General features: G+C 25.5%; 1 protein-coding gene across 1 annotated transcript; it reads right to left on the bottom strand.

Annotated features, from left to right (window-relative positions):
- Nucleotides 1–3,504: 3,504 nt before the first annotated feature.
- On the bottom strand, nt 3,505–10,062 carry LOC145833984 (DNA-directed RNA polymerase II subunit RPB7-like). The gene is made up of 3 exons (XM_082941282.1): nt 9,883–10,062; nt 8,303–8,412; nt 3,505–4,180 (listed from the first exon to the last, which is right to left on the bottom strand). Exons 1-3 carry the CDS (start codon nt 10,043–10,045, stop codon nt 3,935–3,937), a joined length of 519 nt encoding a protein of 172 aa, XP_082797408.1. The 5' UTR covers nt 10,046–10,062; the 3' UTR covers nt 3,505–3,934.
- Between the last annotated feature and the right edge of the window lie 8,296 nt (nt 10,063–18,358).

Here is an 18,358-nt window from a genome sequence, read left to right on the forward strand (position 1 = left end):
AGTTTAACTTATCAAGTATCTAAGAAAGTACATATTTTATTAAGACTTAAGTATATTAAACAATGTAAATTTTATTACAATAGATATTTATATATTGAATAGACATTTTATGTGTAGCTAAAAGTCATTTAAAGTAATTAAGTGAATAAAAGTAAAACTATCTCTGGTGTGACCAAAACTAAAGCCAAAAGATTATTAAATCATCACTAAAACTATAACTGTGGCCCGCAAAGATTTTGAAAACTTGAAATTTGGCCCGCGAGCATTAACTGCCTGCCGACCCCTGCTTTAAGCCTAAACAGAAATCACTATCACGCAACATATTAAACTAAAATATATTTATCTTCTTTTTTTGCTAAACTGAATCACACAACCTGATCATAAACAAAAAAGTCAGCGACATGGTTTTGACTTCATCAGGAATCATCAGGCAGACATTATTACAACACATCGTTGTAACAGTAACACCAAAGGTTATTAAGTACTTTGCAATTTGCATACGTCAGTTAATCTTAGCTATGTTGCCTGGTAAGTCATAAAGAGGACGTTCCATATCGCAAAAATTGTTGACAACGGTCATGCGAATCAGTTTAGGGCTAACTGTAATAATGAGAATATATCTCGGCGTGGCAGATGATAGTCAGAAACATTACTATTCAGCAAATTAGTTTTTAAATTCTAATTTAGTTAGTGTAAACTAATAAAAAAAATCACTGAAGTTTAGTAATTAAAACTTAACCATTATTTGGTAAACAAGTATTAGAAGAAAAAACTTACGCCATGATTTGTCTAAGTCTCAACTCAACCTACTCACTTTTCAAAGTTTATTGTGACATAATTAATTTTATAATAAAAAAAAAATCTTAATATATTAGAACTTTTGGAAACCTTCAACAAGAATATTTAAACTTAATCTTTACTTTACTTACAAGTTTTTAATTTTGTTATTTTTTATAAAGTTTATTTAAAAAACAGTACAGGTTTAGGCATTAAAAACAACTAAAATTTGATTGTAATTATTACAAAACCAAGAGCTTTAAAGTAAAAATCTGCAATAACTTTTTTTTTAATTTAACTTTTATATAGCTTCTAAACTTTTTTACTACGACGAAAAATAATATAAAACTATGAGGTCATTAAACATAGTTTTTTGTTCTTAATTGTGACTAAAATAGCTTTTATTTTTAAGAGTTTTTCCAATTAAAAAAAGTACATTTAGTATATCAACTACAAAAAAATTACTAAGTAATGCTGAACAATTAATTTATAAAAACGACATGGTAAATTTACAAAATCAGTGTAAAAATAAGTATTTTCTACAGTAAAAAAATCAAGCTTTATTTTATTTATATTTTTTAACCAATTTAATTCTTCTAGGAAAAATGAAAGCATTAGTAAAAATTACTAATTGTTATGCTATGACATACAACAACAATAACTTAAAGACAAAAATAGAATGTATTTAGATAAAGTTGTAAAATACAAATAGTTTAAGTTAATATGTTATTTTAAGTTATTTATTCTAAGCATACAGATACCTTAAAAAATATCCATAAAAAATTCTTAACGTTTATCGTTGAGGTTGATTCAAACTAAGTAAACTATCGCACTTCTTTTTTAATTTCAAGTTAAAAATAATTTCTGAGTACAGTGTAAAAAAATAATTAGTTACAACAATAATATATTAAAAGTTACAAAATACATCAAAAATAACTTTATTGAGTGGCGTCGCGTGGTCGTTTTGATAGGGGTGCCGTAGATTAACATTCTCAAGTCAAAACATCCCCTTGTTTGGAACTTTAGATAAAAATCAAAAAGATATTATAAAGAAACAAGCTAATTTGAAAAAAAAACTCTAACATTTTTGTTTACATAACTATAAATCAATAAAGAACAATAAATGTATTTTAAAATACATTTTAAATATATCATCACTTTTTCTTAGCAACTATAGCTACTTTTTTAAATTTAAACCATGATAGTTTCTACTTAAAAAAAAAATTTGCTAACTTCAAATTAACACTAACTGATTAGTAATAAAAAACAATTTTTAATGAAATAAAACTTTGTGCAAGTAAGCAATAACAATGTTATAGAAAACTAGTTTAAAAAATACTTATCTAAAACATCTAATTTTTTATTAAAATAACAAAATAAAAGGTTATGACTTATAAATTCATACTTAATATAAAAAATTTTAAGTTTTGAAGAAGTATCTAAATGTTGTCAATAACTTAAAAAAAACTAAAAAGCAAATTTTAGTCAAAAAAAGTATTTGGGAAACGTTTTACACAACTGATAATATCTCAAAAATTAATAAATGTTTTTATACTAAAAGTGTGTCATGTGAAAAGTATCTTATAGTATATAAGCATGGGTAGCTGTCTAAATTGCACGAGGGTATAAAGTTAAAGAAGATACTTTTGCACGAAGGGACAATTTAGCACGGGCTATTTTTTTTAAATTATTTAAAACATTTTTTAACTTAGTTTTTCTTTAATATCACTGTTACGTCTAACCCTCAGTCGGTAAGTTTTTTTTACTGTCACTGTTACCCTTGGTCGGTAGCTTTTTTTTAACTAGTCTTTTTATTGTATTTTTTATTAATTATAATTTTTACTATTACTGTTAACCCAACTCTCGGTCAGTATTTATTTTTTCCTTTTTTTATTATGAAATAATCTTTTAGCGTTTTTTTTTCTGTAAGTTTTTACTCTCGTGCAAAATCGTCTTCGTGCAATTTTGTTCTCGTGCAATTTATACCCGATCCCCAAAAAAAAAAGAGTAACTTTTTTAGCTGAAAATATATTGTGTGAGATTAGTGATAAAAATTTTTGCAATTAGTTGTAATTTCTAAAATTTACTTAGTTAATATAAAAATTTAAACATTCTTTGAGCTAAATGTAGTAATAATTTTTATAAGTATAATATCTAGATATATAAGTTGTATAAATCTTTTAAACTCTGTACATGATTTGATTATAACTTATCAAAAACTTAGTGCCATTTTATTCATTACAGTGTTTAAAATTAAACTATATTAACTTAATTTAGCTACCTAATAACTATTGAGCAGTTTTTTTAATTTTTTAAGCTATGTGTACCCACAAATTAATTTAAAGTTATTATTCAAAACTGTAACCAAAAACTCTCAAATGTTTTAGTATAAAGGCAACATACCCACTAAACAATTTAATACATATTTTGATTTTTATCATGAAAATCTATCACTACAACAATTTATAGTCAAAAAAGATGTCTTTAGTTTAAGCCTATTTTGAACAGCACAGTCACCATATATTTATACTTGAATAAAAAAACTTATGTACTATAAATTTAAAATTAATACAATTCTAATAGTTTAGTTTATTTTACTTAAAAAAAACTGATATTAACAAACTTACCTTATGTAGAAACAATTTTACAAAAAAACAATTATTTTTACATATACTTTTTTTACGTTACAATCACAATAACATTCGTAAATTAAAAACAATACACATTTTGTTTATTTTTTGAGCAATAAACGATAATTTTCCTAAACACAAATTTACTTGAAATGATAACAATGAAAGCAAAACTCTATTCTCTTTTTATCTGCTAATCTAAATTCAAGAAACATTTAAAGATAAAGCAGAAGTATTAAATACGAGGTTGCCAAAGGTTTTAAAAAAATTCAGGTTTTGGTCCACTACCTAGTATAAAATTAAACTTAAGGTAAAAAAAAAGCTGTCTTAAATAGTATAACAATACTGAAAAGATATTGTAAAGCAAATATAAATGGGTCTTAATTTTCTTAATCCTTATGATAGACTTTTTGTATCTTATCATAATTTCGTTACTATACATGTAAAAATAGTTTAAAATTCCAAACTTTTTCGTGATTTTTGTTCAAAATTCTAAGATTTTTGGCAACCCTGTAAATATAATTAATCTAGCTCATGAGACCAAGGTAATCGTCCATAAGGCTACCAATTGCAAAAATGTCTTTAGCGTCGACTCTCAGACCAACTATTTTCATGCGAATTTCATCATCTTGTTGAATGATTGTGTCGTCATCTTTCGTTCGGTAGCACGGAGGCTTCGACTCGCCATCGAAACTCATGTCAGCTGGAATTGAATGGCGTGAAATAAAACACGTCATTGGACCTATCTCCGCAAACAGTCCCAACTTTGTTACCTATTAAAATATTGTTGTTTTCATGCTATAGCAGAAATATGAAATCTATTTCACAAATAAATCAAAGTATATTTTTAACAAAATTAAACCGTTTTTGTCGGATTAATATTGTTATATCCATCACTATTACATTAAATTTTACATGGTTACGAATTCTAACATTCGAAACCAAGTGTTTTAATTTCATAGAACATGAAACAGCTTTTCTAACAAAAAAATATCAACAGTTTTTTTGTAATTTTATTTACTTTTGAAGTTTTTATTTCTTCGTAAAATGTTTTTACATTACAATCTAAATATTAAATACTGTTACATTCTTCAAAAATATAATTTTAGAATTAAATTTTCTCATTAGTTACCTAACCATTGCGACATAAACTACTTCAAATCTGGAAAAGTTATTAAACTGTTTAAGTATAAGACTGAATAAGCATTAAAACTGTTTTAAGTATTGTATAGGTTAGTTTATTAAAATTATAAAATAAAAAAAACGTTTACTCATAACTAATTACAAAACTTGGGTTCTCTATTATAAAAACAGACACTTATTTTACAAGTTTAAGGTGTTTACCTTTCTAAATTTATCAAATTACTAAAAAGAGAGGAAAATGTGGCTATAGAATTAAGAATAAAAGTTATTCCATAACTGTAAAATGCATACTGTAAAAATAAGATGTTAGTGTTATATTTATCACAATTTTTTTTCAACTCAAGAAAAATCGTGCATAGTAAATTATTGCAAAAATATTCTGTGCACACTACATTTTGAACGTGTAATTGTTTTCAAAAATACTAACTAAACAAGGGTTAAAAATTAATATTAGTACAAGACTTTCGTATACTTATTAGAAAATATAAGTAAAAATATTGTAAAGTAAAGAAAAGTATTTCATAAATATTACTATGCAACAAGCATCCCGTGTGAAAAAATGCTATCTATGCATATTACTGTACAGTGTAAAAAAGCAAAAAGTTTAGAAAACACTGCTTTACAATATTTCAATGATTGTGGAATACAGTGCTTCCTCACTTATCCGGCCATGTTGGGCAAACTTTGTTTTGTAATTTTGGCCAGATAACTACAAACATTGTATATTTTGCTAATAAACTACTTCTTTTATATTATGCAATGCATACAATAACTAAATTTCAAGTTAGTTTACCTTATCTTTATTATTTTAAATAAAAAAAAGTAAATATTAAAACGAACAAACAATAAAAGAAACAATACTTTAATGAAGTTTAAATTTAATTCAACGAAAAGAAACTACGCAGTAAACAGTTTAACTAATATCGGATCTCTTTCTGAAAAAATAAAGAATTGAGGTTTGTTTGAAAGAGCTTCCTTATTTTTTAGCAGAAAACTCATGGAATCGGAATGAGTTGTGACACATTTTCTGGTTTAGCTTTTGGGTTGACAACGACAGTAAGTTGTGCACTGATGCTAAGGGTTATCCAGGCAACAATCCGGTTTCATCAAAACTAAAAATTTGATGTTCGGATTAGCCTTCGGTTATGCCTGAAAATTCATTAACAAATTGATCAGCAAGTAAGCTTCTAAACTTGATGAGATTCCGCAAGCCAAACCTTCTGCAAAACCTCCATTGAAACCCCTACTTGCTGAAAAGGGCCTATAGTTTTCACCGAAAATTAAACGGTGGAACTCAAAAGCGTTTTCTAACAGTATTGGACCATTTACTGGACGGTCCTTCTCACGTTCCTGACGAAACAGAATGTAAAGGGCGCGTCTAGTTTGTCAAAGTAGCCTCCCTCTACTTTTTTGACGTTTTAGCGGCTCCAGCTAGTCCCAGCTCCTCCTTTTCGGCTTTGTAGTTTTTAAATATTCGCTCGCTTCTCAAAATATAGTTCAAAGTCGACTTGCCTATGCTATACTGGCTTATAATAACAGATTTAGTCACATTATTTTTTGCCATTTTGCAAATTTTTAACTTGTTTTGAATTGTTAGTGTAACTCTTTTTTTTTGCTGTCTTATTAATTTTTTTATACCAGGTATGTTGACTGGATCAAAAGTATGTAAAATACTTGAAAAAGTCAGAAAAGTTTGCAAATGAACAACAAAATATATTTTTACTTCCTGAGCGCGAAAACTATGAATTATAACTTTAAGTTTGAGAAAATATAAATTAATTGTGTATCTATCTATCGTAAAACATTTATTTTAACTGCAAATTTTTTTAATTTTTCTACCAAAACAATGTTTCACTTGCTTAAACAATTGAAGCAAAATCTTCAGTTTTAATAGTATCTTATCAAATAGAAATTATTGAATATAATGTTGTAGATATTATTCTCCTTACTTTTAAGTTGCGAACTTTTATTGTAATCTTAAAACTTGAAAGTAAACAAAAACATTGATTTCAAATGAATTAAATAAATCTACTTCACAACCAAAACCGACTGGATAAGCGAGAAAGGGGTAAGTGAGGAAGCACTGTACTTAGTTTCATTTCATTGCTCGTAAAAAATATAAAGCTACAATATTTTAAGTATAAAAGTTAATTCACTGCTCAAACAAATCAACAGACAATAAATTGTAGAAGAAAAAAGGTTTTCAGTTATGAAAAAAGCATCATAAATAACAGTACACACTAACAAATAAACTGGTAAGTACACAAACATGACATAGTTATATTACAAAGAATAAAACAGACAACAAAAAAATATAAATAAGAATTCTCTTTAATGTAATACTATAGAATTTTAATAATCGATATTGCAATAGTTTTAAAAAGGTTGAGAAAAATAACAGTTAAGTTTTTAAATATTACAATTTAGTTTACTTAAAATCATTGCTATTTTTCCCCTGTATGTATAAATGTATATGAAACTCCTTTCCACAAAGACTTAACTTAGATTATATATAGAAAAGAGAGAAAAACATTTCTAAAGTGGTTGCTATGATTAAACTTATAATTTAAATGAGAATATGAGAAGAAATTTTACATACATAGTAATTGTTAATAAAAACATCTTTCTTAAATCATAAAAACTATTTAAGTATAATAGAACAATATAATCCGACCCTGAACCTATTTTTATTAAAGAGAATTTTAATTAAAATAAAAGAATTTTGGTCTTCTTCTAAACAACCGCCAGGTATTTCCATATCTAATTTTTTGCAGCAAGTTTAAGGTTTTGTTAGTACTTTGAGAAAGTTTTACAATACCAAATATATAAGTAGTGCACTACATTAACACAAACTTTTAACAAGTATTATAAAGGAGTATATTTACACCTTTCAAAAAAAAAATAATAACTAGTATTTCATAGCTTATAAATAAGCCTTATGAAGATATAATATTGTTTGATTATATATGTTATGATGAAGACAAGGCTTAAACACTAAGTAGCCAAGGGACTTGTAAATAATAACTTAGAATTGAAAAATCATTTAAAAAATTATTTTGTAATAACACTAATAACAAGAACCAATGCAGGTGTGCAAAAATATATTTTGAAAAGCTACCTCAAAAGGTACTTATTGTCCCTTAAACTTCGCTAACTCTACTTTAAGCCACCTATTTATAACAAGATGGCTAGTCTGAGTACATCAAACTAATCTGAGTTAATTAGCAAGTTGTAAAAATGACTATATTAGAGCCAAAAACTCATAAAGCTTTAAAAGTTGAAAAAAGAATTAAAAGAAAAAAAGTCACAAGCTGTAATTTTAATAAAAAAACCTAATTTTGATTTTAAATTAGTGTTACTGTGAGACAAGCCCGCACGTAGTGTACATGTTTAAGCTAGTGTTGCAATTTACAGCCAATATTTTTTTTAACCAACAAATTGCTTAAATAAACAAACCATTCATAACATTTTATAAATAAAAAAGCATTTATATACTAATTTGAAAGCTATATCTAAGAATTACACAAACTTGCTAAATGCTTTTTAAATCATTAGTACACTATTTTTATATTTGTTATATAACTTTTTTAAGTCACAATTGTTTTTGTAGCAAACGTGAATTAAATAAAAAACTTAATACTTTTTCTGTAATAACTAAGATAAAATAGAATATAAAAAAAAAAAAACTAAACTAATTAATGAAATACTTTTTTTCAATGAATCAGGAAAGTTCTACAACATTATTTACTTACTTGAGTTACAATTCCATCAACAACTTCGTTTTTAAAGGGACGGAAAACTATCGCCTTATACTTTATAGGATATAAAACAAATCCTCTACCAGGTTGAATCATTCCGTTGCCTACAAATTTCATTTATATAATTTTTTATGATACAAAGTAAAATAATATGTTAATACATTGAATATTTCTATTTGTGCAAACATTTAGTGATAGTATAGATAGTATAGATAATTTAAATCTTTGCAAAAAATCAAAGCTAGTTTGAATTAAAAACATATGAAAAAGATTTATCTAGCTAGAGTTGACTTGATATTTCTCTAATAATTAACTTGAGAATTTGAGTGAATGGTAATCCTGTAAATTTTTTTAGATACAAGCTTAAGAGGGCATATTTTTCTATGTCAAAATTAATTAAGTTTTAAACTTAAGGGCATAGGGAGGAGAGTTAGGAACTTTTTTACATGTTGATCTTATTTTTTAGATCTTCACTTTAGCTAACAGATCCTTTTTACTGTTTCTTATATTGAAAACTAGTTTTTGAGATATGAGGAGATAAAGTCAGAGAGTCCAATAGAATCCTTATGGAAGGGGAAAGTTAAAAAGGCAAAAAAAAAAGACCAATTCATTAAAAACATACCTTCTTCCACAGCTTTAAAACAATCGTTCCTAAAATTTATTAGTTTAATCTTAATTTAACGATAAACAATCCTATTGTAAGGTTAAAATTTTTGTTTCTTATTTTCGTCATAAAAACATTATACTTTAATTCTTTTTTTAATCGTTACAATAGGATTTTTTTTTAATACAAGGAACATTTTCTGAAAATATGAGGTCAATAGCTAAAAAAAATAAGGAGAAGATATATTTTTAGTGAGTTATTTTAAATTCTGAGAACATCGACCTTTAAAATGTTTGATTCCTTACAGTTTTATTGGATTTTTTTTACAAAACTGGTTATATCTTTAAAGTTATAAGATTTTTTTTTGATCTATAAATATATGTTATAGGAAATACTCCAAGCTTTTAAATAAGTGCAAATGTTAATTTTTGTAAAAAAAATGTTGGAAAATGTTCCATAGGCCCTTTACTCAATCTACTTTCTTCTGAGTTTTTTAAGCTAAGGACATAAAGTAATAATGACATACTCATTAGTGTTATTTAAAACAACGTTAAGTAAGTTGTTTTATTTAAACACATTTATAAAATACATTTTCAAACAAAACTTTTATTCAATCAACTTTTTATTTTATACTTTAAAATAATACCTTATAATTTTAAAAAACATATGAATTATATATGTATATATGTATATGTGATATATATATATATATAAATCAATTTATAAACAAAGACGCAAAATTAACAATAAACACTAACTTTGGTACTATGAGTTAATGTTTACTATTACAATACTCCATGTTATTAGAAGTCCAAAATATGTAAGCTGATTATCAAAATTTCATTTGTAATTAGAAGCTAGTTACAAAATCATAATTAAATAAAAAATAACTTACAAAAATTCAAAAATATCATTTAAAACTTCATCTTAATATCAATAAAAAACTAAAATTCAATGTAACAATACCTACCAATGTTATCAATAGAAGTTACGGCAATGACAAAACCAAATTTTCCAGTACATGTTCCTTCAACCTCGGTAAAAAGTTTCTGCTTTACCACGTCCATTAAATTAGGTCCAAAGTATCTTGGGTGCAACAAAATTTCATGCTCAAGTGCAATATGATAGAACATTTTAGGCTTTTACTTGAGAAAGCTAAAAGTTCATTTAGTTATTTTGTTGTATATTTAAGCTTGTTATTATCAAGCGACTTTCAAACTTAGCTAAAAGATTAATAAACTCTTACTTCATATCATAATTTTTTTTTGTATAAGTAGTAAATTTTGATTCTAATTTAATAATAAACACAGTCTGACAAACACTGAAAGCTTTAGAAGCAAAATATATGTAAATTGTTGTTTTTTTTTGTTTAAAACATATAAAAAACACATTTTATTTTTTACAAGTATTATGTTAATAAAATTTTATTTAACTACAGGGTAGCCACTTATTTTTAAGAAATTTCTTCCAGGTTTTTGGAAGTACACCTTTTTGGGTCTACTTTTGTTTAAAACTAAGTTTAAGATAGAAAACTGTATTAAATGGTATACAGGGTTCGTGCGCGAAATTTTTTTCATTTAGCCTGACTGAGACCAATTTAGCCTGACATTTTTTTTAAGTAAGGAAAATCTCCTTTAGAAGTAATTTTAGGTATTGGGGGTCTTGATTAGTACTATTATAGTCTCCGACTTCAATCAGCTTTATCTCAAAAATATTTTGAGCTTTAAAATCTGCAAAAAGCAACTCATAGCTTAATTATAACTCAATAAAATAAGACTAAATTGTGAAAAAGGTGATTGACCCTCTTATGCCCTTAACATAACAAATTCAGTGATAATTTTTAATATAAGTCTTATATCTAATCTATTAATGGTGTAAAAATTTAATATCTATTACTAAACACAATTGTTTAATTTAATTAAGCATTAAGTAAAAACATTATAACCAGAAGATTTATATTAAAGCGACGTACATTGTTGTGTTTTATTAAAATTTAAATTGAAATGTTTACACGAGTTAAAAAATTCAAACATATAGCTAAGTTTTGACCTAAGCTGTAATGTTTAAACTGTATTTTTTAATGAATTTTCATAATTATGACCTATATAATCTACTAAATACAAAATAATAAAGATTCTTAAAAAATTTTGAGATTCAACAAAAGGTTTCAAGCATTACAAATACGGACTGATTTTGTCTTTAATAATAACTCTTCATTAAAAAATAAATTCACATCTAAATTTTATCGTGAAAATATTTCTCATTTTTTTTAAACCATAACTTTTCAAGCATTTGAACTGAGAAAAGCTGAGATTCTCAAACTTTTAAATAGAAAACTAGAATAGATTTAGCCTGACGTTTTTTAATTTTTTCAAAAAAACTGATTTAGCCTGACATAGCCTGATTTAGCCTGACGCGCACGAACCCTGGGTATAAAAACATTGCAAAGATACTGTAAATGTATGTTTTAATAAAAAAGTTATTGATGACAAAAAGTATTTTTATGATAGATTTTTTGGTTGAAATCAAACTTTTTTTATTTAATATGAATTGTAAAAATTGTTTAAAATTCCAGGTTTTTCCAGAATTTTTTTAGCTATTTGACAAAATTTTAACATACAGATTTAAAGAAAAATATCATAAAGAAAGAGAATAAAGGCAGAAGCTTTTTAACAACAGGTACCGGCTACTAAAAAACTAGTAAAGACTGAAAGAGAGTTAGCCAATATGCAAAGATTTCTTTCAAAAAAAAATCTTTTTTAAATAAGATATTTAAATTGATTGCAACTTAAGTTGGCTGGGATGAAAAGACTACAAATATCAGATGGTATTAGTAGCCAAAAATAAATGGTCATCTTAGATTGTAGTCTAAAAGTAACAATTTAGTACATTGTAACAGGGTCGCAGATTGTTTATTGAAATTTATTTTTCAGGTTTTTTGTAGAACAAGTTTTTTGGTGCATTTATAGTATAAAGTTAAACTTAAGGTAAAAATAACTATTTTAAGTATAACAACATTGATAAAATACCGTAAAGCTACTTTAAACTTGTCTTTAAGATTAAAAAAAAAATACTTATGGTAGATTTTTGTGTCTAATGAAGATTTCATCACTTGACGTGTAAAATTAATTCAAATTATGTTTTTTTTAGTTTTTCAGTGATTTTTGTTTGAAAGTCTAGGTTTTTTAAGGATTTTGTCTAATTTTATCTCATAGTCCATATTTTCATGATTTTTTACCAATTTGTCATATTCCATATTTTTTCTAGAATTCAAGGTTTATTAGCAACCCTGTTACAAGGAGTGCTAAACAAAGAAAAAAAAAGGATAGAATGTTTGACTTTAGTGCCTTTTAAGAAATTCCTTAAAACTTATAAAAGCACAAATTCAGTTCTCAGTACTTCATACCAAAAACTGCAACACTAGAAAAAAGAGTGATTTTGGTTTTATTTTACAGTAAACTTCACCTAGAAAACTTTTGTTGCTTGCTTGTTTTGTATGTGAAGTAATACCAAGTTAAGTCATGGATTCTTCTAAAAGTAAACCATCTACAATTTTATATATAAGTTTTTACAAAAGTTTACAAACCAACAAATGTAAAATAAATTACATCAACATGCCATCACTCAATCAACCAATAGATGCTGCATCACAGGAAGTTATAGAATGGTAGAAGATAAGTATGGAAGCTGGCTTTGTTATTGAATTTTTTTAATTTTGTTTAAAAGATTGCTATTCTTCAAACAGTCAGTCTGGGTAATAAAAAACTAGCCGAGTTGTATCAAACTAGTCTGTGTTAGACAAGGAGTAAAAAAATTAAAAGTAATTAATATAAGTCATACACTGAAAAAAAAATTAAGCTAGCTTAAATACCTAAAAATATCTAAATAATAAAGAGACCTGATAAATACATAATCATTAAGAAAAAAACATTTTAGGTCATGAAAACTAGCTTAAGATTTAGGAATCCAAAATAGCCTGAGATTTTTAAAAAATCAAACTATTTTTACTTATGTAAAGTAGCCTGATTGTGTGGTTTTATAAACAATAAAATAAGCTGGTACCAGTAATAAAGATAGATGTCAATACTTTAAATTGCTAAAACTTGTTTTGTTAGTGACACAAAAAGCATACGTATTGTCAGAACTCAATTTCACAACAACTCCTATGTAACACCAACTTCTGTGTTCTTTAATAATTTCCATTGTTGATTACATCACTAGCAGCATCTGAAGCCCTAAATAATTATTTGAATATCATCCTACAGTTTTTTGATTATGTTACAGAATTATGTGCATCTATTGCACTGAATGCTTTGACATGTATTTTGTGGCATCTGACAGGTGAACTTGTTACACTGTGCTTATTTACTGATATATGTACTAAAATCTTAACAGAAAGAATACAGTATCCTCTTGCTTATTTACGCAGATTGTGTCCACATGAAAAGTGCGTAAAGATACAAGAAGTACCAAATATACTTATTATAATGGCTGTTATTTTATATTGTTTCTAGTTAAGCAGACTGAGAACTTTCCGCTTTAAAAAACTTGTTTACTTAATTTATAAATATGAAAACAAAAGATAAAACTATACATATAAAAAAAAAAAAAAATTTAATTTTATTTAAAATAATAATACTTATAGAAAAATTTTACTAATTTTAATAATAAGTAGTCTTATCTTTATTTTTACTCATATTTGACTTATTTGATACTTAACATTTACAACCTATTCTACTTAGCAAATTGCTGTGTAAAGCAAGTGTTACAGAGGAAAAACTTAAACTAAAAAAAACGTCAAATGAAAATTAGTGATATGTTTACTAAAAAAACAATTAAGATTTGTGTTAAGTGTGAGCTCTATATTTATTGAGCATCACTGCTATTTTTAGCTAGGAAGTTTCATTAGATTTCTTTTTTAGATGTTTATTCATATATAAAGCAAAACTGCTGTATTTGTGTTTTAAACTCTCATTATTTCATTATACTTTCATTATTAACACAGTCATATTTCTTTTAGTATTTTAATTTAATCTCTTATTGCTAACAAAATTTCTGATATACTGAGGTATAACTTATTTTTTTATCAATTAGTCAAGGAACATAAGTTTACAAAGTATAAAGATATAGAGAGGTGAATAAGTATTTAAAAACATATTCTACATTAAAATATACAATAAACCTAATTTATGCAATATAAAATAAAACTAAAATTTTCATTGTTTGAGTTTTTTGGAATTCTAAAATACGTAACTAAACAAAAGTGCGTAAAGATGCGAGAGGTTACTGTACGTTACTTTTATGATTGTTTATGTTCAAAATTAGGTAATCAAATTGAGCATAATTGCAGTTAAGTGTCTTATTTTTAGTTCTTATAATACATCTTTTGACATTTCATCTCATATATTTCTAACACTTGCAAACATAGTTTTACACAAAAAATTTAAAGGTTCCTAAGTGGTAATTAAAATAGGGTTACCACTCTTTTAGTCAAAAAACTTTTCTGAGTGACCAAAATTTGTCCTGAGTGACCATAATCTGTCCAGAGTTATTCTGAGTTTTTAAAGTCATTTAATAAATAAATTCAACTTTTCAAATCAATACAAATCAAGTTCTTCAACAAAATTGGTTACAAAATAACTTAATACAGATAATAAACCTCATCAAAAATCTAGAAAAAATCAATCCTGTGATTCATTATCAATATTAAAACTTTCATGTGTTAATAGCTAGTTTTTATAGAAATCAAAATTATCATTAAACTTTTGAGATATTTTATTTTTTGTAAAAGGTTTCCATTACAAACGTATGGACCACAAATTTTTCGGGGTCAATTTTCTCAGAAATTTTAAAATCACTAAAAATCTATCTCCTCCTTCATTTTTTAAGCAATCTTCTTCAAACTTTCAGGAAATGTTCCTTAAATTAAAAGAAAAAAATGTAACTTATGAACTAAATTAATTTAAAAAATAAAAAAAAATTATCACCAAAATTAAATAAAAAAGTATTTTTATTTTCCAAAAAGAAAATTTACTAAAACTTTTTTAAAGTCCAAAGTAATGTTTTTTTTTGTTATTGTATAAAGATTAGATTGTGAAAGTTTGAAGAAGATTGCTTGAAAAATGTAGGAGATATATTCTAAGCAAAATAGTCATTTTTGCTGTTTTAGTTATCCCTTCCCATAGGCAATAGTTATGCGGCCCGACTTTGACTGGGCATATCTCAAAAAATAACTCAAATTTTTTAAAACAATAAAAAACATCTTGAACCTTAGAAAAAACTCTATAAAATAAGATCAACTTGTAAAAAACTTTTAACCCCTATGGCCTTAATAATAACAAATTCAAAGTATCCTGAATTTTTAAAAACTTCAAATATCCTGACTTTTTCTGAGTTTCCTGAGTGTGTGGCAACCTTGTTAAACATTTAGTTGCTAGCCTTAGTTGGTTAGGGCTATATAAGGTGTGTAGGAACCTTAACAATAATGTTTTGTTTATATATATACTTATGTACTATTTGCCTTAGTATTTTATGCATTGGTTCATAACAAAATTCAGATAAATAGCTTTTAATTTAGTTCTGTAAAAATGTCAAGTTGAAACAGATAAACCTAAAAAAAATAAACTGTAGAACAATTTATTTCTGTTTACAGAGCACTGTTTACTCTTACAAATTTTGAAATATATTAGTTGACAGTTTAAATCAAAAAATAATAATCCAATTATTGTTATTAGAGATAAAAAATATTAAGTCAAATGTTTTAATTTTATAATAAATTTTGAATAAAAAATTTGTTCAAAATTTTAGCATTATTTAGAACTTTGTTAAGGCCATAGGGGGGGTCCACTTTGTTTTTTACAACTTGATCTTATTTTGTAGAATTTAATCTGAGCTATCAGACACTTTTAAGCGCTTAAAAAAACTCAAAGTAACTTTTGAGATATAAGCAATCAAAGAAAGGGCGTTCAATAGGTTCCTTATGGAAGGCGAAAACTAAAAATGCGAAAAAAGACTATTTCACTAAAAATCTATCTCCTCCTTCATTTTGTGAGTAATCTTTCTCAAATTTTTACAGAATGTGTATCATAAAACTTTAAAGAGATCTATTGTAGGAATTTTTTTAATTTTGAGTAAAAAAAAAATATTGTCAAAAAACTACCCTTTTTTTAGTTTTTTGTGGATAAAATTTTTATTTTTCAAAATTTTAAAAATTCCAACATTCAGATTCTTCAAAATATTAAAAGGAACATTTCCTGAAAATTTAAAATCTCTATGGTCAAAAAATGAAGGAGAAGATAGATTTTTAGTGAATTTTTAAATTTCTGAGAAAATTGACCCTGAAAAATTTGCGGTCCATACGTTTGTATCGGAAACTTTTTACAAAAAATAAAATATCTCAAAAGTTAAATTTTATTTTTGAATTCTATAAAAACAGGCTTTTAGTTTGTATTTAAAGCTTTCATATAAAAGCCAAAATTATTTTTTGTAAAAAAAAAAAAAAGTCGGACCCCCCCTATGGCCTTAATATTGGTAAATTTTTAAGTTTATAAATTAACATTTAAACACTTCATTAAGTTGTACGTACTTTTATATATCAAATCAACTTTTTCATTAAGTTTTATTTAGTTTGTTATCAACAAACAAGACACACCTTAAAGTAATTTAATAGTATTTAGACCTATCTGAAAAACTATGCCTTATAAAAATCATAATGTATACAAATTTAAGCTCAATAATTTTTTAATGTAAAATGTGTGGCCTAGGGTCCTAATGATGCTTTGGAAATTCTCAAAGTAAAGGGTTGAAAGATCAAAACCTTGTGGTCAGCACAAATACAAAAAATATATAATGAAAATATTGATCCATAAAACAATGATAGTAAGCATAAGTAAACCCAGGATCATACTTGTTTAATAATAATAAAATTGATATTTAAAACCTATAAAAATTAATTTAATAAAACGAAATCTTGGCTACTTTATCACTCAAAGATAATGATACCTTTGTTGTGAGCATTCACGTTTTTCTTTCTTTCTTACTACTACAGTCAAGTTTATGTGAGTGTAAAATAGCTTGTAATATTTTTTTAAAATTAAATTGTAATCTTAGCTGTAAAGTCCCTAAGTTAAAACTATATCTAAGCAAAAAGCTTAATCAGGACCAATTAAAACTATCTTTAAAGGGGACGATCCAAAATGCACGAACACACTTTTGCACAAAGAGTCAAATATGCAAGAAGGGTCAGTTTTTCATAAATACATTATTTCACTAGTGTAAAAAAAAACTTAAATAAAAATTGTTTAAAAAAAAACCCGGGTAAGGGTTAGGGGTATCAGTGATAGTAAAACAAGGAACAAAAAAAGAAGTTACAGGGATTAAAAAAAAAATATTAATAAAACAAAATATATTCAACCGAGTCTAGTTGTAATCTAACGAGGTTTTCCCTAATATTTGCTGAGTCAGCATAATATATTAAAAGTTTAATTATTTTTAATTTTTATATATTAAAAATCTATTTTTTGATATATATTTAATATTTTTGGTAAAGTGGGTTAGGGAAAAGGGTATATATTTTCTAAAAAGTTAAAAAGTATATATATTTTGCTGAGTTAGCAAATATTAGGGAAAATCCCTTTAGCTTACAATCGGACACAATTCAACCGGTTCAAAATTGTCTTCTTAAAAAGTTTCTTTGTGTAATAGTGATTCTTCGTACAAAAGTGTCCCTTCGATGATTATTTTTCACACGTATCCAGTTTACGGATAGACAAAAACACAAACTTACACAATAAAAAGAGATTAATGAAATGGAAAATCAAATTAAAAAAGCTTTTATTAAAATTTTAGTATTTCGATTTATTTTATTTGTCATCTTTTTTTAAATTAAGTTATAATAAACATTTATGTGGCTCGATGGCGAAGAATTGGTCTAAAGCTTAACTGTTAATAACGGTATTAAAAAACTTTTGAAAAGTTGAAGATTAAAATTTCGACATATAAAACTGTTAGTTGACACTTTGACAGTGACTGACACATAACCAACAAGTTATGAACAAAAAATGTTCAAACGTTTCTCTTGATGCTTAAAAAACTTATACTGATTATAACAAACAAATACATTTATGAAAAAAATGTTTTTTTCTTAATATAAACATGTCACAAAGTTTAAAAATTAAATTTCTCTGTATCAGACTATACTTGCCACAATAAACTAAATTTAATTTATTCTTTATTTTACTCTTAATCTAGGGCCTTGACGTTTATAGTTTTAAATACTTTAAAACTGTTCGTTTAGCTATAATATTTTTTTACTTTTTTTTTTGTTTTTACTCTTAAATACTAAAGATAATATTTTAATAGTATTTTAAACAGCTAAATTTAAGAGAATTGTATGCTAGCAAGTTTTATCGTGAAAAACTAATTTAGCGTTAAATAGTAAAGATTCA

This window comes from Thalia democratica, chromosome 4 (genome assembly GCF_965202585.1).
Source record: "Thalia democratica chromosome 4, ktThaDemo2.hap1.1, whole genome shotgun sequence".
NCBI classification, from domain to species: domain Eukaryota; kingdom Metazoa; phylum Chordata; class Thaliacea; order Salpida; family Salpidae; genus Thalia; species Thalia democratica.